This window comes from Oncorhynchus kisutch, linkage group LG14, assembly GCF_002021735.2.
Source record: "Oncorhynchus kisutch isolate 150728-3 linkage group LG14, Okis_V2, whole genome shotgun sequence".
NCBI classification, from domain to species: domain Eukaryota; kingdom Metazoa; phylum Chordata; class Actinopteri; order Salmoniformes; family Salmonidae; genus Oncorhynchus; species Oncorhynchus kisutch.
This window is the reverse complement of record NC_034187.2, coordinates 46703045-46729788: the sequence shown is the minus strand read 5'-3', so window position 1 is coordinate 46729788 and position 26744 is coordinate 46703045. Positions and strand designations below refer to the sequence as shown.

The window sequence follows — 26744 nt, the reverse complement described above, 5'->3', positions numbered from 1 at the left end:
GATATAATTGTATGAAAAAATATTATTTATATAGCCTAATTATGGCAAGATGATTTACATTTATCAGGGGATGCTACAGCACCTCCAGAACCCCTACTTCCCACAGCTATGCAGGCCACAGTAGCAGTATCGGGCAAACATGAAAGCAGCAGTGTCAGCAAATCAACATCCTCTTTAGATCCAAATATTATGTAACATCAACATTTAGCAAATAGCCCAGCACTGCCAAACTGAGGTTGTTTCTGGTGGACACAGCAAAGTATCAGCTGATACTTTAGACCAAAATACATTGTTATATCAACCTTTGATAGAACGTCTCCCATGTCAATTATAGTGGGGAGAACAAGTATTTGACACACTGCCGATTTTGCAGGTTTTCCTACTTACAAAGCATGTAGAGGTTTGTAATTTTTTATCAAAGGTACACTTCAACTGTGAGACGGAATCTAAAACAAAAATCCAGAAAATCACGTTATGATTTTTAAGTAATTAATTTGCATTCCTGTATAGACACACACTCACTTTCTTGACAATTTCCTTCACAACAGCTCTGCACTGCTCTGCGAAGGGCAACAAGTATGAATGCCCTGACTTCTACAGTCCTCCCGGTAGCCGAGCGGTTCAGAGCATTGGGCCAGTAACCAAAAGGTTGCTGGTTCAAATTCCTCAGTCAACTAGATTAAAAATATGTTGATGTACCCTTGAGCAAGGCACTTAATCCTAATTGCTCCTGGAAGTCGCTCTGGATAGGAGCGTCTGCTAAATGGCTAAAATGTAAATGTAGTTCAGTAAATAGTGATTGATTTAGGAATTGGACATCAACATTGTACATGCTGAAACTCTGCTGACCACCAGAGATGACAACGTCATGCACCATTAGTAATTGCGTTAGGCCTAAAGACAACACGAGGAAGATTTTTAAAAATATCTTTACCCACTTCTTCCATAAACATCAGTTATTGTTCATTTCATCCGCTGCAGTCCCTATCCACGGGACTCTCTTATGAATGTGGACAGGCGGAGCATCTCTGCCTAATTGGGCCTTCAAGCAACGCAACAATACTTTAGAAATGTCATTCCTTACCCAATGAATTTGGTTTGCCTACTCAAGGCAACCATTGATTACTGAAAATTCCAGTGTACATTTGACAAATGGCAAGCACTGCTACTGTAGGGGTTATACAGAAATACACTTATCCCTCGGTCTGTCTTCTGACAGTGAGATACCGGTGATGTCACTGTGTCCTCCCAACACTGTGTGCCTGGAGGCCCGGGCGACTCTGATCCAAACCAAAGGGGACCAGTCTGACAGCTGCAGCCTCTCCAGGCCCTCCTCCTCCCAGCTCTACCACCAAGTCTTACAGGGCGATGCCAACGATTCGCCACAGACCCGACGATGTCACTGTAAAGGCAATGCGTGTCTGGAGTCACACCCAATTACTGTGTGTCCTCCTCACGCCGACTGCTCGATGGGCGCTTTCAAGACCAGTTGCACCTGCAGCCCATCCCAATGACGGCGGTGGCCCCCACAAGTCCAAACAGCATCAAGTGGTCACAGTCAGCTCTGTAGTCTATATATACTGTACATACATTAGCATATTATCATGGAAAAATATAATCTCAAAACAAGGTCAATGACACAGAATTATGTTTCTATTTTAGGGATGACAGACTCTACTGGATCCCTAGAAAGTCAGTTTCCACGACAATAAGATCATTATGTGAATAAAAATGACCAACAATTTACCTTGCGTCCAATTGTACTCAGTGCATGGTAGTAATTAGGACAACAATCTTTAGCTCTTAATTTAGCTATACAACACGGTCATAAGCTCAAGATAGTATTGTGTGACTCAAAATATGAGTACTGGTGACCAATGTCTCAAGATTTAATGTTAAATGTTTTACTTAGATTTTCCTAGAGATATATAGTACTTTAATTATGCAAAGAGAGCCTCTTTTCCTGTGGCATTTCCTTGACAGTTACTCCCAGGTGGTAGTGGAGTATCCTCTGGCGGTGCTCGTCGGGTGTGCAGTGGTCCTCCTAAGATGGCCGGCCTGTTAATTGGTCCCCTACCAGACTTCCCTGACCCGCTGATGGTGAATGTCTCCCTCGGCAGCACTGTGGCTACAAGTGAAAGCATATCAGTGCAATTGCAGGTCTAATGAACAGTCACAGTTGAAAGTTTACAAACACATAGGTTGGAGTCATTAAAACTAGTTTTTCAACCACTCCACAAGTTCTGGCAAGTCAGTTAGGACATCTACTTGGTTCATGACACAAGTAATCTTTCCAACAATTATTTCGATGTATCACAATTCCAGTGGATCAGAAGTTTACATACACTAAGTTCTTCTGTCTTTAAACAGCTTGGAAAATCCCATAAAATTATGTCATGGCTTTAGAAGCTTCTGATAGGCTAATTGACATAATTTGAGTTAATTGGAAGTGGACCTGTGGATGTACTTCAAGGCCTACCTTCAAACTCAATGTCTCTTTGCTTGAAATCATGGGAAAATCAAAAGAAATCATCCAAGACCTCAATAAAAAAAATTGTAGACCTCCACAAGTCCGGTTCATCCTTGGGAGCAATTTCCAAACGCCTGAAGGTACCACGTTCATCTGTACAAACAATAGTATGCAGTATAAACACTATGGGACCACGCAGCCATCATACCACTCAGGAAGGAGACGTGTTCTGTGTACTAGAGATGAAGGGACTTTGGTGCGAAAAGTGCAAATCAGTCCCAGAACAACAGATGTACGAGGAAACAGGTCCAAAAGTATCTATATCCACAGTAAAACGAGTCCTATATCGACATAACCTGAAAGGCCGCTCAGTAAGGAAGAAGCCACTGCTCAAAAACCACCATAAAAAAGCCAGACTATGGTTTGCAACTGCACATGGGGACAAAAATGAAACAAAAATAGAACTGTTTGTCCATAATGACCATCGTTATGTTTGGAAGAAAAAGGGGGAGGCTTGCAAGCCGAAGAACACCATCCCAACCGTGAAGAACAGGGGTAGCAGCATCATGTTGTGGGGGTGCTTTGCTGCAGCAGGGACTGGTGCACTTCACAAAATAGATGGCATTATGAAGACGGAAAATGATGTGGATATATTGAAGCAACATCTCAAGACATCAGTCAAGAAGTTAAAGCTTGGTCGCAAATGGGTCTTCCAAATGGACAATGACCCCAAGCATACTTCCAAAGTTGTGGCAAAATGGCTTAAGGACAACAAAGTCAAGGTATTGGAGGGGCCATCACAAAGCCCTGACCTAAATCCTATAGAAAATTAGTGGGCAGAACTGAAAAAGTGTGTGCAAGCAAGGAGGCCTACAAACCTGACTCAGTTACACTAGCTCTGTCAGAAGGAATGGGCCAAAATTCACCCAACTTATTGTGGGAAGCTTGTGGAAGGCCAGCCAAAATGTTTGACCCAAGTTAAACAATTTAAAGGCAATACTACCAAATACTAATTGAGTGTATGTAAACTTCTGACCCACCCGGAAATGTGATGAAAAAAATTAAATCTGAAATAAATATTTCTCTCTACTATTATTATGACATTTCAAATTCTTAAAATAAAGTGATTATCCTAACTGACTAAAACAGGGAATTTTTACTATGATTAAATGTCAGGAATTGTGAAAAACTGAGTTTAAATGTAGTTGGCTAAGGTGTATGTAAACTTCCGACTTCAACTGTAGGTATTGACCCACTAATTCATCATTCAAGTGTTCACTTTCAGTTATGCAAGAATATAAGCAGTCACTCTAGCTCCATTTTTGTAAGTGAAGACTGAGCACAGATGATGATGAGGGGTGCCATGTTCTTGCCACCATCTGTGGTATCACAGGTCACTGGTCTTCTGCTCGGGAAATTATGCCAGTCTTCAGAGCATGAAGGCGATCTACTCCATGTGTGAGATTGAGCAGGTCAGGGTAGGTGACTAGGTCTTTACTCATCTTAAATCAGCAGACCATCTGCCATTTTCCACCATTACGAACCAGACCATGAAATCAGGGAGCCAACAAACAAATTAAAGACAATTCTGGGATGCAGAACTTGGCAGACACTGATATAATAAACAAAATGGTGTGCTATTCTTAATTTGAAAGAAAATAAAGTTGTTAATGGATCCCCATTGGTTGACAATTGATTTATTTTACCTTTATTTAACTAGGCAAGTCAGTTAAGAACAAATTCTTATTTTCAATGACAGCCTTGGAACAGTGGGTTAACTGCCTTGTTCAGGGGCAAAATGACAGATTTGTACCTTGTCAGCTCTGGGATTCGATCTTACACCCTCTCGGTTGGTAGTCCAACACTCTAACCACTAGGCTACCTGCTACTGACAATAAGTTACTTGATGATAAGTTGCAAAAAAAACTGCACCTTTCATTTTGCTCTTGTAATAAAAGGTAGATGGAACATAATTATAGTTTTTGCCATGGGTAGAGTGAGAATAAATTATCATAGAAGTCCATAGATGTGTTAAAATGACAAAATTCTCTTCTCCATGTTTCAGATTCATTCACAACCCCACTTCCAAGAACTCTGCAAGCAACATATCTGTTTGGAAGTGGACGGTGCCATGATCAGGGGCGGATACTGTCCAAGTTGGTCATTGGGAAACTACCTTGGCATTTCTCAGCAATGCCTCATCCTGTCTAAGCCTGACATCTTTGCAGGTGACGGAGAGTCTTCACCTTCTCCGCTTTTGCACCGCATACTACCACAATGGAAGCCTGGTGGCGTATTGTGCAGAGAGGGGCAAGCAAGGTCACTGTGCATCTGTGCCAACTCGGTGCAAACACTCGTGCAGTATTCTAGATATTGCATTACCTGGTTGATAAGGACTTTCTAGGGCGGCAGACAATAGAATATCAGGTCCCCTCACTGAAATATAGCCTCCTGTTTCTACCGGTGGAAAAAGGAGATCACTTGATGGAGATATACATGAACAGCCTTGAAGATCTTGAGCTTATATACAAGAACACTACTATTACAGGAATGGACCTAGGCATCAAGCAAAACCTATTCAAGTATTATTTGGCTAGGGATGCCATCTACCCTGTTCTGGCTGTAGTTTCGCTGTTCCTCACCATGGCCCTTTATTTGCGGTCACTTTTCCTATCAGCACTGTCTTTACTCGCAATTGTGAGTTCGCTCTTGACTTCCTATTTCTTCTACAAAGTGGTTTTCCAGCTGACATTCTTCAACTTAGCTTCAGCTCTCGTCCTGTTCGGCAGTTGCTCTAACCAGACTTTCACTTTCATTAATTTCTGGAATCTACAACTATCCCAGAATCCACCTGCTTCTCTAGAGAAGAGAGTCAATCAAGTTCTCCAAGAGGATGGATATTTGATACTTGCATCAGGACTGACTTCTAGTGCCATGTTCTTCTCATCACAGCAATGCGATGCTTTGCGGTGTACCTGGGAACTGCGTACTTAATCTGTACTCTCTCCGCCCTTGCGTGGTTGCCCAGCTCTCTCACTTTGTGTGAGCGCTACACTGCGGCTGCCTCAGCCTCAGTTACTGTTCAGACCTGGAAGCCTTACGGAACGGAAAGCCCAGGCGGGTTCTGGGACACAAGTTCACTAAGGCAATGCATCTTCACCTTTGGTCAGAAGCGGGGACTGTCCGACACCTCCAATGTACTTTCCCTGAAAAATCCTCCCTTGTGGAGTGGTCAAGTTCAGCTACATTTGGGTCTGCTGGTTCGCAGTGTTGGCCGCAGGTGGAACATGTATCTCAGCTGTAGACCCTGGTATGAGACTACCAACTTTAGACAACAGGGCAACTCAGTTATTCCACTCCAGCCATCGCTTTGAAAGATATGATGCTGAATATTGCCACCAATTAATGTTTGAATGACTGTTGAATGGGGAGGACCAGTTTTTTACATTAACTCTTGTTTGGGAATCACCCCAACCGATAATGGCACTCCCTTTGATCCAAAAAGCAATGGATCTTTATAGTTATGGATCCAGAGTTTAACATGAGTAAACCGTGTGGAATTGTGTGGAAGAGTTCAAAACCAAGGCTTTTATTTACCCTCATCGTCCGAAAACAAAGGCTCAACAGACAATGTCTGTATTGTCAAGCAACTCATAGACTGGGTGTCTATTCCACGTTGCTCCGAGAATGAGGATGCTTTTTTTTGTTGCTGCAACGCTATTCCTTTTCCTTACCTACCGGGTGTTTTTGAACAAAGCCTGAGCATGATGGTGGCCGAGCGGCATGCAGAGGGTTATGTGTCCGGGGTTGGAGGCCTACATTTTGGGGCATATGGGCAAATAGAAGTCCTGGTAATGGTATTTAGAACTACGCACCGCTATAGTTACAACTTTAGTAACACCACCCTTTTCTATAATGATATTGTGTCATGGTTTAATGGATACATTTCTAGGGCTCCACTGGGAGCCAGTTGACACTGACTTGCAACAATGTCTAAACTCAGAGACCCTTGTGGTTACTGGGTTCTCCATAGCCCTAACGTTTGCCTTGCTTCTTCTGACCACATGGAATATTCCACTGAGTATTTATGGCACTGCTGCTGTTGGAGAAAGTGTTTTTTTGTCACCATCGGTCTCCTTGTCCTTCTAGAATGGCAGCTTAGTGGTGTGGAGGCACTCTGCATATCAGCTGCTGCTGGGCTGTCTTGACTTTTTAGCCAACTACTGCATATCATATAATTCAGCTCCACACGCTGATAGAGCTGGAAGAGTTGGATCCATGGCCTTTTGCTGTGCGGGCATCATTATGCACCCTACTACTGCCTCGTTGTTCAGAAAGCTGGGGATAATCCTACATCTGGTGAAATGTGTAGCATGTGGATTTGCCACCTTTTTCCAATCCCTATGTTGCTTTTTCAGTCCTAAAAAAACTGTGGTAAAGTAATGTTGCCATGTTCATCTAAACAGGGAACTGAAGGTCTGCCATCCTGCTCAGCATCAGAACCTAGGTCCTCGACCTCTGCAGTCAGAGGGGCTTTTGGGAGTTCAAAGGAATTTCAATAAAGACCAGGGTAATTACCTTTACCCAAACCAACAGCGCCAAAGACAGTCAACACAGAGTTCATCTGACGCGCTAGAAGATTCCAATGAGACTTGGCTGAGTGATACTGAACCAGGGCCCTCAAACCAACAGATATCTATTAAAGCAGAGGGAGAACTTGAATCACAACCAGGGCACCTTATTAATGGACAGAGAGACACCCTACGTCTCTCCCTGAGAGAGACCACCTATGAGACAGCCTCTCCCGGATATGGGAGGGGTCATACAAGCCAGAGTGAAGGACCAGTCATGTTGCCAAACAGTAAACCAGATTTGCCTGATGTATGGATCAAACGAGTTGGGCCAAGGGAAGATACAAACTGAATGCGATTTCAAAATAATCTAAGCATGCAAAAGTGTTCAGTTCATCGTCTGTCAGCTTCATTCGCTCAATCAGAAACTATCCTTTGATAAAGTATTATCATAAACAGGTCTAGTTAATGCAGATACTGCTTCATGTGGAATGTTATGTGACAAAGATTCTTCATAATGGATTTAGAAATGTTGAAAATTCACAGCTAGACAGACACTGGAACTTGGATAGTCACTGGCCTTTTTGTCTTGGACTGATCCACAAATTGAATAATTTCCCAATACATTTTAGATGTGAGAGAAGGTGCGCTTTTGCAATGCTTGTGCCTATGCTATTAACTTGTGCCATGCGATTAGAGGCAAAGACCACTAAAACAAGAGGCACACCTCACTTTATCTTAACATGGAAAGGTGATGTAATTCACATCAAATCACAAAAAATAGTTCAGAGATGGAGTCATCTCTATATACATTGTGTAACCATTTTAATGTCAGAACATACCACCCATTGCTGTTGCTCAAAGTCAATGCCAAGAAATGTAACATTAATTTGGTAACTGTGAAGACAATTTTGTGTGTATTAATTAATTAGGGGAACTGAACAGCACTGTTGCAGACCTGCAGGTACAGAGCTATATTTGAGCCTTGTTTTTTTTAATATTTTTTTTATTTCACCTTTAATTAACCAGGTAGGCCAGTTGAGAACAAGTTCTTATTTACAAATGTGATCTGGCTAAGATAAAGCAAAGCAGTGCGACACAAACAGCACCAGAGTTACACATGGAATTAACAAACGTACAGTCAATAACACAATATAAAGTCTATATACAGTGTGTGCAAATGAAGTAAGATTAGGGAGGTAAGGCAATAAATAGGCCATGCTGGCGAAATAATTACAATTTAGCAATTAAACACTGGAGTAATAGATGTGCAGAAAATGAATGTGCAAGTAGAGATACTGGGGTGCAAAGGAGCAACAAACAAAAAAACAATATGGGGACAAGGTAGTTGGGTGGGTTATTTACAGATGGGCAATGATCTGTAAGCGGCTCTGACAGCTGATGCTTAAAGTTAGTGAGGGAGATATGAGTCTCCAGCTTCAGTGATTTTTGCAGTTCGTTCCAGTCATTGGCAGCAGAGAACTGAAGGAGGGGCGGCCAAAGGAGGAATTGGCTTTGGGGGTGACCAGTGAAATATACCTGCTGGAGCGCGTGCTACGGGTGGGTGCTGCTATGGTGACCAGTGAGCTGAGATAAGACAGGGCTTTACCTAGCAAAAACGTATAGATGACCTGGAGCCAGTGGGTTTGGCGACGAATATGAAGCGAGGGCCAGCCAACGACAGCATACAGGTCGCAGTGGTGGGTAGTATATAGGGCTTTGGTGAAGAAATGGACGGCACTGTGATAAGATTGCATCCAATTTGCTGAGTAGAGCGTTGGAGGCTATTTTGTAAATTACATCGCCAAAGTCAAGGATCGGTAGGATAGTCAGTTTTACGAGGGTATGTTTGGCAGCACGAGTGAAGGATGCTTTGTTGCAAAATAGGAAGCTGATTCTAGATTTAATTTTAGATTGGAGATGCTTAATGTGAGTCTGGAAGGAGAGTTTACAGTCTAACCAGACTGAGCATGCATTTAGTTTTACTTGCGGTTGGAGGTTGGAGCAGTTGGAGGCCACGGAAGGAGTGTTGTATGGCATTGAAGCTCGTCTGGAGGTTAGTTAACACAGTGTCCAAAGAAGGGCCAGAAGCATACAAAATGGTGTCGTCTGCGTAGAGATGGATCAGAGAATCACCAGCAGCAAGAGCGACATCATCGATGTATACAGAGAAAAGAGTCGGCCCGAGAATTGAACCCTGTTGCAACCAAATAGAGACTGCCAGAGGTCCAGACAACAGGCCCTCCGATTTGAAACACTGAACTCTTGTCTAAGAAGTAGTTGGTGAACCAGGCAAAGCAGTCATTTGAGAAACCAAGGCTGTTGAGTCTGCTGATAAGAATGCGGTGATTGACAGTCGAAAGCCTTGGCCAGGTCGATTAGTACGGCTGCACGGTATTGTCTTTTATTGATGGTGGTTATGATATCGTTTAGGACCTTGAGTGTGGCTGAGGTGCACCCATGACCAGCTCTAAAACCAGATTGCATAGCGGAGAAGGTATGGTGGTATTCGAAATAGTCAGTAATCTGTTTGTTAACTTGGCTTTCGAATACCTTAGAAAGGCAGGGTAGGATAGATATAGGTTTGTAACAGTTTGAAGAGGGGGATGACCGCGGCAGCGTTCCAATCTTTGGAGATCTCAGACGATACGAAAGAGAGGTTGAACAGGCTAGTAATAGGGGTTGCAACAATTGCGGTGGATAATTTTAGAAAGAGAGGGTCCAGATTGTCTAGCCCATCTGATTTGTAGGTGTCCAGATTTTGCAGCTCTTTCAGAACATCAGCTATGTGGATTTGGGTGAAGGTGAAATGGGGGAGGCTTGGGCAAGTTGCTATGGGGGGTGCAGAGCTGTTGACCGGGGTAGGGATAGCCAGGTGGAAAGCATGGCCAGCCGTAGACAAATGCTTCTTGAAATTCTCGATTATTGTAGATTTATCGGTGGTGAGTTTTTCCTAGCCTCAGTGCAGTGGGCAGCTGGGAGGAGGTGCTCTTATTCTCCATGGACTTTAGTGTCCCTTACCTTTTTAGAGTTTGTGTTACAGGATGCAAGTTTCTGTTTGAAAAAGCTAGCCTTTGCTTTCCTAACTGCCTGTGTGTATATTGGTTCCTAACTTCCCTGAAAAGTTGCATATCGCGGGGGCTATTCGATGCTAATGCAGTACGCCACATGATGTTTTTGTGCTGGTCAAAGGCAGTCAGGTCTGGAGTGAACCAAGGGCTATATCCGTTCCTGGTTGATTTTTTTTTGAATGGGGCATGCTTATTTAAGATGGTGAGGAAAGCACTTTCAAAGAATAACCAGGCATTCTCTACTGGACTGAGGTCAATATCCTTCCAGGACACCCGGGCCAGGTCGATTAGAAAGGCCTGCTCGCTGAAGTGTTTTAGGGAGCGTTTGACAGTGATGAGGGGTGGTCGCTTGACCGCGGACCCATTACGGACGCAGGCAATGAGGCAGTGATCGCTGAGATCCTGGTTGAAGACAGCAGATGTGTATTTAGAGGGCAGGTTGGTCAGGATATCTATGAGGGTGCCCGTGTTTACGGATTTGCGGTTGTACCTGGTAGGTTCCATAATTTGGGTGAGATTGAGGGCATCTAGTTTCGATTGTAGGACGGCCGGGGTGTTAAAGCATATCCCAGTTTCGATAATGAAAAAGGAATGTCTTGCACATTTATTGGCAGGCCTGAATTTGACAAACGGGGATTTTACTGGCCTGTGGCTCCATCCATCATGTGGCTCCTTCAGATAATTCACATCACTGTGCAAAGAAATTAAGATTCAGCGTAGAGTAATACAATCTCTATTTACACTTGACAAGGTATTCAAAAATGTAAATCACAACAGTAGTGCAGACTGCGTTTACAACATTGCACCACCAGCTGGAACATCAGTTGAAATATACAGTACCAGTCAAAAGTTTGGACACACCTACTCATTCAAGGGCTTTTCTTTATTTTTTATATTTTCTACATTGTAGAATAATAGTGAAGACATCAAAACTATGAAATCACGCATAACCAAAAAAGTATTAGACAAATCAAAATATAATTTTAGATTTCAAATTCTTCAAAGTAGCCACCCTTTGCCTTGATGACAGCTTTTCACATTCTTGGTATTCCCTCAACCAGCTTCATGAGGTAGTCACCTGGAATGCATTTCAATTAACAGGTGGGCCTTGTTAAAAGTACATTTTGGGAATTTCAGTCCTCCTTAATGCATTTGAACCAATCAGTTGTGTTGTGACAAGGTAGGGGTGGTATACAGTAGATATGGCTATTTGCTAAAAGACGAAGTACATATTATGGCAAGAACAGCTCAAAAAAGCAACTCTGCCTAGAAGGTCAGCATCCCGGAGTCGCCTCTTCACTGTTTACGTTGAGACTGGTGTTTTGCAGGTACTAATTAATGAAGCAGCCAGTTGAGGACCTGTGAGGCGTCTGTTTTGCTCAGTTGTGCACCGGGGCCGCCACTCCTCTTTCTATTCTGGGTAGAGCCAGTTTGCACTGTTCTGTGAAGGGAGTAGTAACAGCGTTGTACAAGATCTTCAGTTTTTGGGTAATTTCTCACATGGAATAACCTTAATTTCTCAGAACAAGAATAGACTGACGAGTTTCAGAAGAAAGGTCTTTGCTTCTGGCCATTTTGAACCTGTAATCGAACCCACAAATGCTGATGCTCCAGACACTCAACTAGTCTAAAGAAGGCCAGTTTTATTGCTTCTTTAATTAGCACAACAGTTATCAGCTGTGCTAACATATTTGTAAAAGGGTTTTCTAATGATACATTACCCTTCTAAAATGATCAACATGGATTAGCTAACACAACGTGCCATTGAAACACAGAGGAGTGATGGTTCCTGATAATAGGCCTCTGTACTCCTATGTAGATTTTCCATAAAAAAATTATTCAGTTTCCAGCTACAATAGTCATTTACAACATCAACAATGTCTACACTGTATTTCTGATAAATTTTATGTTATTTTAAATTGACTTTTTTTTTTTGCTGTTCTTTCAGAAACAAGGATCGAATCCCCGAGCTGACAAGGTAAAAATCAGTCGTTCTGCACCTGAACAAGGCAGTTAACCCACTGTTCCCCGGTAGGCTATCATTGTAAATAAGAATTTGTTCTTAACTGACTAAATAAAGGATAAAATAAATAAATATATACTATATAAAAAATTATCCACTTTAAATTCTGTCTGAAACACAACAAAATGTGGAAAAAGTCAAGGGGTGTGAATACTGTAGATGGATAATCCACAATGTCTCAAAAAAAGCAACATTATTTCTCATACATTTACAAACAAGCAAGCATTTTCATTAATGTTTTTATTAAGAGGTTATGGCATTTGCGCATAATCATTTCAATAATTTTTTCTAAATAAAGTGGATGTATTCCCATCGCTATGTAAAAAGGGTTGTTTTTCTGTTACTAAGACAGTAATTGTGGTCATTTAGGTCACTATGTTTACTTGGATTCACGTCAGACATTAGAAACATTTTTTTATGAATTTCTTCCCTTTATCAAGACACCTTCATGTTGGTTGGTGAAGCCCAATCACTGAATTTGTATGAGTGTTGCATCTTTGTAAAATTACATCATACGTTTATTTTATGAAACCTTATAATAAATAAGCCAACCTTTCAGCCAGACATCTGTGAGGAACATAAACATTGTGTTTTGATGTTCTGAATGCAACTCCAATTGCAACCATTAATCCAACAGCCCTTGGCAACCCTCTGAGACAACTGTCATCTGCAACCCAGTTTTAGTCAATAAGCACATAGGACGTGTTGCTAGGCTGCAGACAGATGGCGATCTAGGGAACACAAGAGCTGCAGCACCAGCGCCACCTCCTGCAGGGGCAGCCACACGACACAGCAGTCAGAGCTCACCTCTGGAAAGAGAAACACAGAACAACCTCTCTCAGGAGAAATAATTCTAGATGTGAGATGATGAACTAATGATGAACCTCCTGACGGCAGGTGATGGTGACAAACTTCAACTTGTGTCAAGTTGGCTGGACGTCCTTTGGGTGGTGGACCATTCTTGATAAACATGGGAAACTGATGAGCGTGAAAAACCTGTCTGGCACCTACTACCATACCCGTTCACAGGCACTAAAATATGTTGTCTTGCCCAACAAGTGACATCAAAGTAGCCAGCGTGAAAAGCCCAGCACCGTTGCTGATTATAGCTTTCACCTGGTCTGTCTGTATACGTACCCAGGCCATTGGCGTCGCTTGTCAGTCAAAGGAACATAGATCACCCCCATAAGGGCTTTCCTGATGAAGGTGCCGTCACTCTGGCGATCGTACTGTTCTAGGACCTGGCTTCCCCCATCAGGACCAACAGGCAAAACCAGCCTTCCACCAGGCTTCAACTGATCCAATAGCTGTGTAATGAAGGCATAAATGATGAGAAAAATGCACATTTACTTTCCCACCCTTGTGAAAATACAATGTTGTAAAATGTGTGTTAATGTATAATGCTCTGATATAATTCCCATGATTCAAAATGCTCTGAAATACTAATACCATTTATATAGTAATGCTTTGACATCATAATGCCCTTAACGGTGTAATAATGCTCTGACATAATGCCCTTAATGGTGTAATAATGCTCTGACATAATGGCCTTCATGATGTAATGATGCTCCGATATACAGTACCAGTCAAAAGTTTGGACACACCTACTCATTACAGGGTTTTTCTTTATTTTTACCATTGTCTACATTGTATAGTGAAGGCATCAAAATAGTGAAGGCATCAAAACTATGAAATGACATATGGAATCGTGTAGTAACCAAAAAACTATTAAACAAATCAAAACATATTTTATACTTGAGATTCTTCAAAGTAGTCATCCTTTGCCTTGATGACAGCTTTGCACACTCTTGAGAATGCCAAACTTTGACTGGTACTGTAGATGCGGTAAAGGAGTCAATGGAACACAGACGTTCCACTGACCAGATTGGCGCATATTAAACAAATCTGACCTACAAAGTGGATATTCGTCAAATTTGTCATGATATATGTATTGTAAAGTATTCACAACCCTTGACTTTTTCCACATTTTGTTGTGTTACAGCTGGCATTTAAAATGTATTACATTTTGATTTTTTTCATCTTTGGCTTACACACAATAACCCATAATGTCAAAGTGGAATGTTTTTGTTGTTACATTTTTCACAAATTAATTGTCTTGAGTCAATAAGTATTCAACCTCTGTTATGGCAAGCCTACATAACTCCTTGGGCTTACTCTGCATGCAATAATAGTGTTTAACATGAGCAATGAATTTCAAACACAGATTCAACCACAAAGACCAGAGATGTTTTCCAATGTCTCGAAAAGAAGGGTACCTTCTAGATACATTTTTATTTTAAAGAAGACACTGAATATACCTTTGAGCATGGTGAAATGATTCATTAGGCTTTGGATGGTGTATCAATATACCCAGCCCCTAAAAAGATACAGGAGTCCTTCCAAACTCCAAAGTTGTCGGAGAGGAAGGAAACCGCTCTGGCATTTCACCATGATGCCAATGGTGACTTTAAAACAGTTACAGAGTTTAATGGCTGTGATAGGAGAAAACTGAGGTTGGATTAACAACATTGTAGTTATACCACAATACTAACCAAATTGACAGAGTGAAAAGGAAGCCTGTACAGAATAAAACATATTCCAAAACATGCATCCTGTTTGCAACAAGGCACTAAAATACTACTGCAAAGAATGTGGCAAAGCAACTCACTTTTTGTCCTGAATACAAAGTGTTGTTTGAGGCAAATCCAATACATAACATTACTGAGTACCTCTCTCATAATTTCAAGCATAGTGGTGGCTGCATCATGTTATGGGTATGCTTGTAATCATTAAGGACTGGGGAGTTTTTCAGGATAAAAAGAAACAGAATGGAGCTAAGCACAGGCAAAATCCTAGAGGAAAACATGGTTCTGTCTGCTTTTCACCAGACACTGGGAGATTAATTCACCTTTCAGCAGGATAATAACCTAAAACACAAGGCCAAATCTATATTTGCTTACCAAGAAGACAGTGAATGTTCCTGAGTTTTGACTTAAATCTGCTTTAAAATCTATGACAAGACCTGAAAATGGTTGGTTAGCAATGATCAACAACCAATTTGACAGAGCTTGAAGAATTTTGAAAATAATGTAAATGAGATATTTCTGTATTTAAATTTTCAATAAATATGCATAAATTTCTAAAAACAAATTTTCACTTCGTCATTATTGTGTGTAGATGGATGGGTGACAAAAAAATGACCATTAAACCCATTTTGATCCCACTTTGTAACACAACAAAATGTGGAAAAATTCAAGGTGTGTGAATACTTTCTGAAGGCAATGTAAGTCCGATTTGGATATATTTGGCTGTTTTCTCTGCATACAATGGCTAAATGCTAACTCCTGTTTGTATAAGCTGGTTAGTATAGCCAGCATACAGAAATTGGTGGTACAAAGTCGATCGAGTCATGTGCTTTCCGAAACATGACCTGCCAAACCGCGCTTCTTAACACCCGCCCGCTTAACCCGGAAGACAGCTGCACTAATATGTCGGAGGAAACACTGTTCAACTGACGACCGAGTCAGCCTGCAGGCGCCCGGCCCGCCACAAGAACGCGATGAGCCAAGTAAAGCCCCCCGGCTAAACCCTCCCCTAACCCAGACAACGCTGGGCCAAATGTGTGCCGCCTTATAGGAATTCCAGTCATGGCAGGTAATGACACAGCCTGGGATTGAACACTGCGATGTAGTGCCTTAGACCGCAGCGCCACTCGGGAGGTCCTACATACTAAGATTTTTACCTCAACATAGTGTGAAATACACATAAACAATAGCCTAAATGTAAGCTAATTATACCCAGGGGCAATGAAGAGACCCCACACGTTTCCATGGCAATTCCATTGTTTCGCTCATGTTCAATTCACCTCTTTACCGCATCTATTACTGATGATAAATTCAAGTCGTCAGTAAAATAAAAATACTGGCTTGAAAGTTATTGATCGGCCAAGTCCTTACAGCTTTAGGGAGCGTGGGCGCGGCTGCCCCTACATGAATGGCATCATATGGGGCTCCATCAGGGTAGCCTAACCGTCCATCTCCGACTGAGAAAAACATAAATATTATGAAACATTGTTATGGTGTGTGGAGAGAGAGAATTTATTTGACAATTTAAAACAATACAATCACACGTGGATAATGCATTTACAATCATCAAGGATAACACAAGAAATTTTGAAAACTTATTTTCATTGTGGTCCTCTTATTAGGCATACATTGGTTAGACATATAACTCATAACAAAACAAAAAGACAGAACGACATTGTCATAGCCTGGGGCATTACATACAGACGTTTATTTTTGTCAGCTTTTGACATTTTTAAATGAAGTTATGGTTGGTTTGGCTTTGAGTTGCTGTGGTAGGTTGTTCCACTCAACAGTCCCGGTATATAAAAACAGAGTCTCTGGCTCTGGTGTTGTATTAGTGGACATCTCTAATATAAGTACAATTATTTTGATAGGTACATAGGGGCTGAGTAAGTAATAATTCTATGGATCAGACCAAGTTGATTTAATTTGACCCTTTTCTCTACAGATAGCCAGCCTAGCTGATTAAAATGCTCAACCACCAGATGAGTACGAGGGGGGAGTTTAAGTACAACTCTCACCAGCTTGTTTTGGCTGGTCTGTCGCTTAGATGATCATTAGATGTTTAGGGATGCTGGTGAACAATGATGTCCATGCATAATCAAAGTGACACTGAACTTGTGCACCTGCCAGAGTCTTTAGGGTGTCACTATCAAGATATTTTGAGGTCCGAGCTAGGAATTTCATTTTTTGGTTTATCTTTGTTAAAACATTCAGGGACATAGTCTCTCCAATTCACACCCAAAGTAGCTGACTGAGGTTTTTGGTGTAACCACTGAGTTGCCCACTTTGACACTAAAACTAGGGGGCCTTGCAAGCTTTACTCTGGAACCAAAATGTTTTTCCAAGATGCAGAGAAAGGTTGTTATCTGATAGCCATTTAGTGATATTGGATAACTCTGCACTAAGGTTCTCTTCTACTGAGGCTTTGTCCTTATGGTACACCAGTAGAGCAGAGTCATCCGCATACAACTGGTTACAAGAGCAGGCTGATTTCATATCGTTAATGTACAGTAGGAAGAGAAGTGTGCCAAGGTCCTCCCCTGTGGCACCCCACAGCTAATCCCCTTTGCAATAGAATGTTTTCCATTAACATCCATCATTTGGTCTTTACCCGTTAAATAGGTTTCAACTGAGTCAAGAGCCATTCTCTTAAATCCAAGGGCTTTACCTTATAGAGCATGATACTATGATCAAACATGTTAAATGCCTTCTGCAGATCCAGCATTACCATTCCACAGAAATTTCCCTGGTAAAATTCTTTCCTGATAAAGTCAGTTAAAAACAATAGGTGTGTCAGTGGAGAGGGACTTTTTAAAATCAGACTGTAGTTCGTATTAAATATTATTCTTACTAGTATTTTCCTCTATCTTTAGACATCACACTCAAAATAGATACAGGTTGCCCTTGTCTGTTTTGCTGCCCTTTTTGTGGATAGGGATCCCTCTAGCAAGTGTCGTATTCGTGGGAACTCTGTATCACCCATTTAATGTTGATTAAATGGGTGACACAGGGGGCAATAAGTTCAGCACCATCTCTTAAAAACATGGTAGGGATATTGTTGAGGCCTGTAGCTTTAGTGCAGTTTAATTCAGACCGTCTCTTAACAACTTCAGCCTGAGACACTGCTATAAAGGAAAAGGCATAAGCTTGTACATCCATCTTGAAGTAATAGCCTAGGACCTGATCCTAGCATACACTCCAGTACAACCAGGTAGCTTCTCAACCAAATTTGAGGAAACTGTTGTGAAAAAGGTATTGAGATTGTCAGCTGCCACTTCTCCATTGGCCTCAATACCCAAGCTTTTACAATTTGTTTTCTGTTATCTATATCCCAAATGTTTTAAGGACTGCCACAACATCCTAGGATTATGCCTATTCTCACAAATTCTGTTGTAAAATATGCTTTTTTGGCATCTTCAATCATCTGACTAGCTTTGTTCCTTAGGGTTCTGTGTCTAGTGAAAGCATCTTCCTCTTTGGTTCTGTTATATTCTAGAAATGCAGTATTCCTTGATTTAATGGCCTCAAGGATTTCCTGATTCATCCAAGTTTCAGTTCTTTGTTTAATTATTATGGCTTTCCATGGAGCCACTATAAACACTCCCACACTTTATCCATATCTAGACATTTAAGTACCGGGTCCCAATTAACTTTATTCAAGTGATCAATAAATGCATCTTTGCTATAATGTTTCAGACACCTAACAGTTATTGTGTTGTGACAGTTTGAGCCTTTTTTGTGCAATAAATCATTGAAAGGTCACTAATCCCATAGGGAATGACACCACTTTAAGAAATCTTAGATTTATCAGACACCAATACAAACATATAGTGTATCATGACTAGATACAGTTTGCCAACTCAACATTTCCATCTATCATTATTTGTTTGTATGTTGTCTGAACCTACAGCTGAATACATAGCCTTTCATTCACCGGACTTACCGACAAGTCTGATACGCCCTGAAGAGAGCAGCTCGGGGTCGTCAGCCTGGACGTTCCTCACAGAGGTTTGGACCAGCTCATCTATGTGTTCAATCCCTACTACTTTCCCTGAGGGCCCTACCTACAGAGGGAAGGAGAAGCAAATGACTATAAGGAAATATCACAAATATGATTATTGTGAAGTACTCATACTGATCGATTCTGGAACTTACCATCCTTGCAAAGCACGCTGTGAGATAGCCACTGCCTGATCCCACATCCAATGCAGATGCCCCGTCCATTAGCTTGTCACTTAGTATCTCCAGGGCATGTGCATGCTGAATAAACACCGGACAGCATCGTGTCATTATCTTTCCTACTTAGAAAACTACAAGTTCTATACTGAGAAACTTACCATGTGTGGAGCACTGATTGTTGCCTTGAATCCTATGAAAACAAAGGAGCTCATTATGTACTGTATGTAGTGATAACATCTATTCAACTGTCAATTATGCTACTTTGTACAAGTTTGTATGCTAATCATAACTGAAGTAAGTCTACACTGAAGTAAGTCTACACACCCCTTGCACAGTCTTCACATTTTGCTGCCTTAAAATTAACTCTAAAAAGGGAATACATTAAAAACAAATCCCGATAGATCTACATAACCTACTTCACATTTTCAAAGTGAAAGAGAAATTATGAAAAATATAATTATACGTAGACGTCTGATTGTGTATGTCTTCACACCCCAGAGTTAATACTTGTTGGAAGCCCCTTTAGCATCCATTACAGCTGTAAATCATTTTGAATAAGATTCCAACAACTTTGCAGAACACTTAGGGTAACATAAACTGAGTGTACAAAACATTAAGAACACCTGCTCTGTACATGACAGACTGACCAGGTGAAAGCTATGATCCCTTATTGATGTCACTTGTTAAATCCACTTCAATCAGTGTAGATGAAAGGGAGTTGACAGGTCAAAGGATGTTTAAGCCTTGAGACAATTATTTTGTATGTGTGCCATTCAGAGGGTGAATGGGCAAGACAAAATATTTAAGTGCCTTTGAACAGGGTATGATAGTAGGTGCCTGGTGCACCGGTTTGTGTCAAGAACTGCAATGCTGCTGTATTTTTCACGCTCAACTGTTTCCCATGTGTATCAAGAATGGTCCACCACCCAAAGGATATCCAGCCAACTTGACACAACTGTGGGAAGCAACATGGGCCAGCATCCCTGTAGAATACTTTCGACACCTTGTAGAGTTCATAACTCAACAAATTGATGCTGTTCTGAGAGAAAGCAAGTCAGTCCTGCTAAAAAATAAAACTATCACAGGGTCAGGTTTTCGGAAGACTGAGGCGGGTTTTCCTTGTACTTTTTTACTTGAGATTTGCTCCTTTCCTATTTATTTTGAACATGACAAACCTTCCAGCATACCCATAACATGATGCTAATGCCACAATACTTAAAATTTGGCAAAACATAATAAATTGCAGTGGTGTATTTTTTGTTGTTTTATTAACAAAGGCTTCTTTCTTTTTACTTTGTCATACAGGCCAGTAATATGGAGTGAACACAATGTTGTTGATCCTCTGTATTTTGAACTATTGTGGTGGCAGCATCATGTTATTGGTAGGATTGAAATATGAATGGATCAAAGTTAGAGGAAACCCTGCCTCAGTCCTCTTAATACCTAACCCTGGAATAGCATTTGAATGTTGTGTTCCTGAATAGTCCAGTCTCAGTCCTGATTTAAATCTGCTTGAAAATCAGATTAGATTCATCCAAATTTACTGAGCTTGAGCAATTTTGACAAAAACAATGGATATAGAGTATCTTGCCCTAAGATGGTAGAATCTTATTCAAAATGATTCACAGCTGTAAGTACTGTATTAACTCTTGGGTGTGAAGACAAACGCAATCAAGACACCATTTTTTTAAATTAATTTGGAAAACATATTAGATGTGTAGAATTTCACTAGGCACTGTACCTATGGATTGAGGGGAGTCAGCATAGGGGTAGTCTCTGGAGTAGATCCCTCGGTCGGTGGCAAGCATGGCGTCAAACACCCGATCACTGCGGATAACCCCATGTTCTTTGGAGTAAAGGAGGTAATTTTCAAAGACAATTATTGAACACAGTGGCTTTTTAGCAGGATATGCAGTAACCAGAAAATATATATACAGTAACCAAAAAAGGTTGAGAACCACAGGTCAACATAACATGTTTCCATCTGAACATTCCACAATGTCGTGTCCTGCTGAACACACCCCAGGACTGACATCCGTCTCTCATACCTCTCAGGCGGTCGATAAGTTCTGGGTGTGTCTTTCCAGTGGACATCCATGCCATGGTTCTTGAAAGCAGCACACCCATAGGGACTGCCACTACAGCCAGTCTGAACACTGCTTGCATCTCCTACACTGGTGGAGCTCCCTGACAATGAAAATAAAACCACACAATGTCACACAAAGACCCCATTGCAAGGTATGCTCAGACCGACACACACACACACGTTTATAAAAACGAAAATATCAAGTTTGTTAGCTTGCCATCGAACGTAACAAAAACGGTTGGTTTATTGCTTGCATAACTCATAAAATACTACATGTAACACTAACGTGAGTAGCAAAGCTTTTCCAAATGATGAAAACGTACCTTGATAGTAGCTACTTACCACCATCGATCCTCAACATTTGGACTGTTGCAGGACACTTCCTGGTCCCCACAAAGGACTACCATAGCTGGCCAATAACTTTGGGTTTACATAACTGAAAGCCAATGAGCACCAATAGAACCTCAGAATGACTTGACAGACAGTGACCTCATCTAATCAAATCACTCAAAACACGCCAAAGGAGGAGTATTTGGATTTGTTTAGGATACCTGCTAGACTAGTAGGCTAGCACGTTTATGTCCTACTGCCTGGAAAATACGGTTTAGTTGCTTTACGTTTTATTCGCAGGTAAGACACCAAGATAATATGTTTAGCAGAGTGAACGTTTAGCTTCCATTTAGCTCTACTTTTGAAATTCCAATGACAATGTGATTCATTTAAAGCTAACGCGCCAACTTGGTAGCTACGGTTAGCAAGCTAACAAATAACGTAGAAACACTCATTCAATGCTGTAAACAGCAGCTCATTTCTAACTTGGTGAAAAGTTTACCAAGACCTTGCAGTTGGTATACAGTTTAACTTAATTGCATTGCTCAAGCTAGCTATCACTGAATTGATTTTTGAGCTAGCTATCTGTTCATAGAGTTGTTGACATGCTTTTCTCAACAGACCACAGACAGACTGCATCTGCATGAAGATGATTGAGGATTTCGAGAGTCACGAGACTCGGTCCAGCGGAGAGCTGTGGTCAGAGATCTGCTCGAGCCTGCCTGACGTACAGGAGGAAGCTCAAGGCCAAGAGGGGGATGATGCCACACTGTTCACAGATTCATTCCAACCCTCACATGTTGGCAATGGCCTGCAATCTAATGGCATGTCTACGAGTTCCTCCTCTCACAGCGTCTGGGAACCTATGGAAGACTCAGATGTCTACATTGCTAGTTTAGGTAAAGTCAATCTAATATCAAACTTCTGTCATGTGTGGCCCTCCACCCTTATCTATGGCCCTTTTGATGGCATCAACCCTGGTCCTTGACTTTAACTCAAACGCCCGTGTGAGTGCTAGGCTGGAACAAAAGCCTGCACACCCAACAGCTGTCTGCTTTACTGTAGTTTTAGAGGCATAGCCTTCTTTCCAGTTTCTATGTTGTGTTCATGTAAACAGTAGTGTAAAACTTCTCATGCATCAATGTTATGTCCAGAAATAGATGAATAATTAATTTGAAAGTATCATAATGCATATCCCACTGGGCATACACTGGTTGAATCAACATTTATGTCATTTCAATGAAATTACGTTGAACCAATGTGGAATAGACATTGAATTGACATCTGTGCCCAGTGGGATTTTACTATTGATCCCATTCTCTCCTTGCAACACACTTCTAAGTCTTATTTTCACACAGCTATTTGGGATGATTGTGAGAAAGCTGTAAATCAAGGTCGGAAATCAAGGTTCTATTAATCCTAATCTCATAGTTCTTAACATTTAATATTAAAGTTCATTATGAATCCTGTCTTTCAGAGAACCGTCTGAAGAGAATAAAGGGCCAGTGCACTGAGGTGACTTCCAGGGAGATGCTGCGCTCCCTATCTCAGGCCAAAAAAGAATGCTGGGATAGATTCTTGCATGACGCTCAGAGCTCAGAACTCTTTCAGGAGGGTGAACTAGATCAGAGGTGAGCTGAAGAGCATAATTTGTTGTTCTGTTTGAAGTAGGCCTATTAACTTTCTCCACTAGTTCTGGACAGCTTTGGAGGCTGAGCTTGTAAAGAGTCTTACAGGTCCATGGATTGTTCTGTTATAAACTGTTATATATTTTTTTACATTTAAGTAATTTAGCAGATGCTCTTGTCCTAGTGCATTCATCTTAAGAGAGCTAGGTGAGACAACCACATTTCAGTCATAGTACGTATATTTTTCCTCAATAAAGATGTTATCAGCAAAGTCACTGCTAGTAGGACTGAGGGGGATAGTAAGACTGATGAGACCGGAGGTGTCAGAACGGAGTGCTCGGATTGGGATGTTGGGTTTGAGCATATCCTGAAGGTAGGGAGTTGCAGTTCTCTTTGCTGCTCCTTTGGCAAGCACCATGGTCTTGTAGTGGATCCAAGCTTTGACTGGGAGCCAGTGGAGTACAAAGGAGGAAGGTGACATGGGAGAACTTGCAAAGGTTGAACACCAGACGGGCTGCAATATTCTGAATAAGTTGCAGGTGTTTGTTGGCACAAGCGGGGAGGCCCAGCACCGCTTCCTGTGTGAGGAAAGGTTGTACTTTACGGATGCTGTAGACCATGAACCTGCAGGAGCGAGTCACTGCTTTGATGTTTGCAGAGAACGGCAGGATGTTGTCCAGGGTCACGCCAAGGTTATTTTCTCTCTGGGATGGGGACACCGTGGAGTTGTCGACCATGATGGTGAGGTCTTGGAGCGGGCAGGCCTTTCCCAGGAAGAAGAGCAGCTCCTTCTTGTTGAGCTTGAGGTGGTGGGCTGACATCCAAGCTGAGATATCTATAGGGCATGCAGAGATGTGTGTTGCTACATGGGAATCAGAGGGGGGAATGAGAAAAATAGTTGAGTGTCAAATCAAATTTTGTTGTCACATACACATGGTTAGCAGATGTTAATGCGAGTGTAGCGAAATGCTTGTGCTTCTAGTTCCGACCATGCAGTAATATCTAACAAGTAATCTAACCTAACAATTTCACAACTACCTTATACACACAAGTGTAAAGGAATGAATAAGAATATGTACATAAAAATATATGAATGAGCGATGGCCGAACGGCATAGGCAAGATGCAGTAGATGGTATAGTGTACAGTATATACATATGAGATGAGTAATGTAGGATATGTAAACATGATATAAAGTGGAATTGTTTAAAGTAGCTAGTGATACATTTATTACATACATTTTTCATTATTAAAGTGGCTAGTGTGTCATCCACATAGCAGTGATAGTAGACCATGAGAGGATATGACGAAGCTGAGTGACATGGTGTATAGAGAAAAGAGGAGAGGGCCTAGAACCGAGCCCTAGGGGAACACCAGCAGTGAGAACACGTGGTGCAGACACAGATCCTCTCCACACCACTTGGTAGGAGCGACCTGCCAGGTAGGATGCAATCCAGGAGTTGCAGAGCCTGAGAGGAGGATCTGATGGTTCAGTGTCTAAGGCAGCAGATAGATCTAGGAGGATAACGACAGAGAGTCAGCTTTGGCAGAGCGGAGAGCCTCCGTGACACAGAGCGCAGTGACATCAGAGGGGCTGATTTCTTTAAGAGGGGAGCAACTCTGGCCATCTTCAAGTCAGAGGGGACACAGCCAGTGGTCAGGTATGAGATGATAAGGGAATAGGAGAAGGTCTTTGGAGAAGGGAAGAGGGGATGGAGTGGGTAGGTTGTCTGGCGACTGGACATCACTACTCGCAGGATTTCATCTGGAGAGAGGGGGGAGAGAGGGAGAAAGAGGTCAAGGCGTAGGGTAGTTATGTGTGAGTGAGACCAGGGAACTCGGTAGCCTGAGTGTATGAGGAGCGGATGTCAAACATTTTTTCAAGGTGGTTGACAATCTCGTCCGCAGGGAGGGGGAGTAAGTGTAGGATTAAGAGGTGGTAAAATTGTTTCCCGGGGTTGGAGGTAGAGGCTTGGAATATAATGATAGAAAGTGGCTTTAGCAGAGGATACAGAAGAGTAGGTAAGGCGGAGGGAGTGGAAGGATGATAGGTCCTCCAGAAGATAATTTTTCCTCCATTGCCGCTCAGCTGCCCGCAGCCCTGTTCTGTGAGCACGCAGTCACTCAGGTAATGCCCTGTTCTGTGAGCACGCAGTCACTCAGACACGGAGCAGGAGGGGAGGCGACAGTTTGAGGCGGTAAGGGAGGAGAGCAGGTTCGAAGCGGCAGAGTCAGGACACAGGCAGGAGAAGGATTTAGCAGAAGGGAGAGATGATAGAAGAGAGAGAGTGAAGATTGCGAAAGTCCATGATCATCTGGGTATAGGTTGAGTGGGTAGGATTGCAGGGGAGAGTGAGAACTACTTTGTTTATTTTTATCTGAGACCTGGGGGGGGGGGGGGGGGGGGGGGGTTGCAGTGAGATTGGTAGGTGAACAGCCTCTAGTAAAGTAGAGTTCAAGCCTATTACCTGACTTGTGAGTGGGAGGTGACTGGGTGAGGTCAAGAGGCAAGGAGGGGAAAGAAGAGGTGGAGAGAAATTAGTCAAAGTCAGGCATTGGGAGGTTGAAGTCACCCAGTACTTTGCCTCTTTTTGTAATGAAATGGTGTGTCATAACTTCTATCTGTTCTTCACAGTGCCCTGGAGCATCTAAAGCGTTGGCTGGTACCTGAGAAAGTGGCCGTCAGTGCTGAGGAGCTGGAATATCTCCTCCTGCCGTCACTGAGCCGAGAGCATATCTCTACGGACCAATCACAGAGTGGACCAGAGGCAGCCACTCAGAACCCTGAAGAGGATGAGAGTCACACACCAGAGAAATAACTACCTGTTCACTTCAGACATTTTACCAATGACCCTTATATGTTATCATGTGTTATTACTGAACAGGAACATGATGTGATTTCTTATACTGTTGTTATTAGGTCGTGTGTTTGGCTTGTTAATTAATGTCTTGTCAAAACGGGAAAGAATTCAATGACATATCATTGCAAAAGCTGCAACGGTCCATTGTTGGTTATGTTACTTTTATAAAATATTGTCATGTTGATTTTATGATATGGTTCAATAAAAAACTGCAGTTCATTGTTAGGGAATATCCTGAAACCACACTAGTTGCATTTTGTTAGCCTACTACACTATGTAGCACCAGAGATGGTCTCTAATGTTGTAATGAGCTTCGGCACTGCTTTTATGATACGAATCCTATCCAGAGTATTAATAGTTAAGATGGAATCATTATAAATGTAGCTACTATATGTCAATTTCCATATGTATGATAAATGTACTAGGTTCATTACCATGTGTATGATATACTGTACCACATATTTAAGATTCTGTAAGCACGAAGAGAGATGAATTTGTATGAAGGAATCTTTTGAAACAAAGTTAATAAACTTGAAAAAAAAGTGTTTCTCTACCCGTGTCTTATTCTTTCACGTTCAAAAAGTATCACAATAATTGGACATGTATACGTTGTACTGTATAGCTACCCCTAGATGGCAGCATTGTAATCAACAAAATAATTTAGATGTAAATAAATCAGCATGGCCAAATATGGTGACTGAGGACTCGTCACGTGAGTGACATTCAACATTCAATCAATTTCCTACTGTGTACTTCAGTTAATATTCAGCAGTGGAACTGTCTATGCCATGGAACTGGACCTCAGTGGTAGAGGTCCCCCCCACCAGCCAGATTTGAATACAGCAGTGAAAAGGTAGACTACTTGAAAGGAGACAGATTGACTGATGACAACACTGGGCAGATAGCCTTCTCACAAGACTTGCTTTGAAGAGTCTATT

General features: G+C 41.8%; 2 protein-coding genes and 2 pseudogenes across 3 annotated transcripts; 3 read left to right on the top strand and 1 right to left on the bottom strand.

Annotated features, from left to right (window-relative positions):
- The first annotated feature begins 1232 nt into the window (after window positions 1-1232).
- On the top strand, window positions 1233-5844 carry LOC109904487 (protein dispatched homolog 2-like; annotated as a pseudogene).
- Window positions 5845-6237: 393 nt separating this feature from the next.
- Window positions 6238-7032, top strand: LOC109904488 (protein dispatched homolog 2-like; annotated as a pseudogene).
- Window positions 7033-12358: 5326 nt separating this feature from the next.
- On the bottom strand, window positions 12359-21412 carry pcmtl (l-isoaspartyl protein carboxyl methyltransferase, like). 2 transcript variants are annotated; one of them, XM_020500801.2, is made up of 9 exons: window positions 21312-21412; window positions 20951-21089; window positions 20644-20748; window positions 19061-19092; window positions 18879-18983; window positions 18667-18787; window positions 16092-16177; window positions 13273-13442; window positions 12359-12944 (listed from the first exon to the last, which is right to left on the bottom strand). In XM_020500801.2, the coding sequence occupies exons 2-9, from the start codon at window positions 21066-21068 to the stop codon at window positions 12932-12934; spliced, it is 750 nt and encodes a 249-aa protein (XP_020356390.1). In that variant the 5' UTR covers window positions 21069-21089; window positions 21312-21412; the 3' UTR covers window positions 12359-12931. The 2 variants fall into 2 exon arrangements, with proteins under 2 accessions (XP_020356390.1, XP_020356391.1); XM_020500802.2 differs by having other exon boundaries at window positions 21331-21412.
- Window positions 21413-21492: 80 nt separating this feature from the next.
- Window positions 21493-26351, top strand: ccdc32 (coiled-coil domain containing 32). The gene is made up of 4 exons (XM_020500803.2): window positions 21493-21618; window positions 21940-22217; window positions 22796-22949; window positions 25581-26351. The coding sequence occupies exons 2-4, from the start codon at window positions 21962-21964 to the stop codon at window positions 25762-25764; spliced, it is 594 nt and encodes a 197-aa protein (XP_020356392.1). The 5' UTR covers window positions 21493-21618; window positions 21940-21961; the 3' UTR covers window positions 25765-26351.
- Window positions 26352-26744: the final 393 nt, after the last annotated feature.

What these genes read in the sequence shown, in the direction of transcription:
- pcmtl (XM_020500801.2), bottom strand. Translation starts at nt 21,068, where the DNA reads ATGCAAGCAGTGTTCAGACTGGCTGTAGTGGCAGTCCCTATGGGTGTG. An exon ending in AGGGCGTATCAGACTTGTCG is followed by an intron (nt 16,178 to 18,666) that starts GTAAGTCCGGTG and finishes TGTTTTTCTCAG; the next exon opens with TCGGAGATGGACGGTTAGGC. An exon ending in CGCCCACGCTCCCTAAAGCT is followed by an intron (nt 13,443 to 16,091) that starts GTAAGGACTTGG and finishes TTCATTACACAG; the next exon opens with CTATTGGATCAGTTGAAGCC.
- ccdc32 (XM_020500803.2), top strand. Translation starts at nt 21,962, where the DNA reads ATGAAGATGATTGAGGATTTCGAGAGTCACGAGACTCGGTCCAGCGGA. An exon ending in TGTCTACATTGCTAGTTTAG is followed by an intron (nt 22,218 to 22,795) that starts GTAAAGTCAATC and finishes CCTGTCTTTCAG; the next exon opens with AGAACCGTCTGAAGAGAATA. An exon ending in GAGGGTGAACTAGATCAGAG is followed by an intron (nt 22,950 to 25,580) that starts GTGAGCTGAAGA and finishes TGTTCTTCACAG; the next exon opens with TGCCCTGGAGCATCTAAAGC.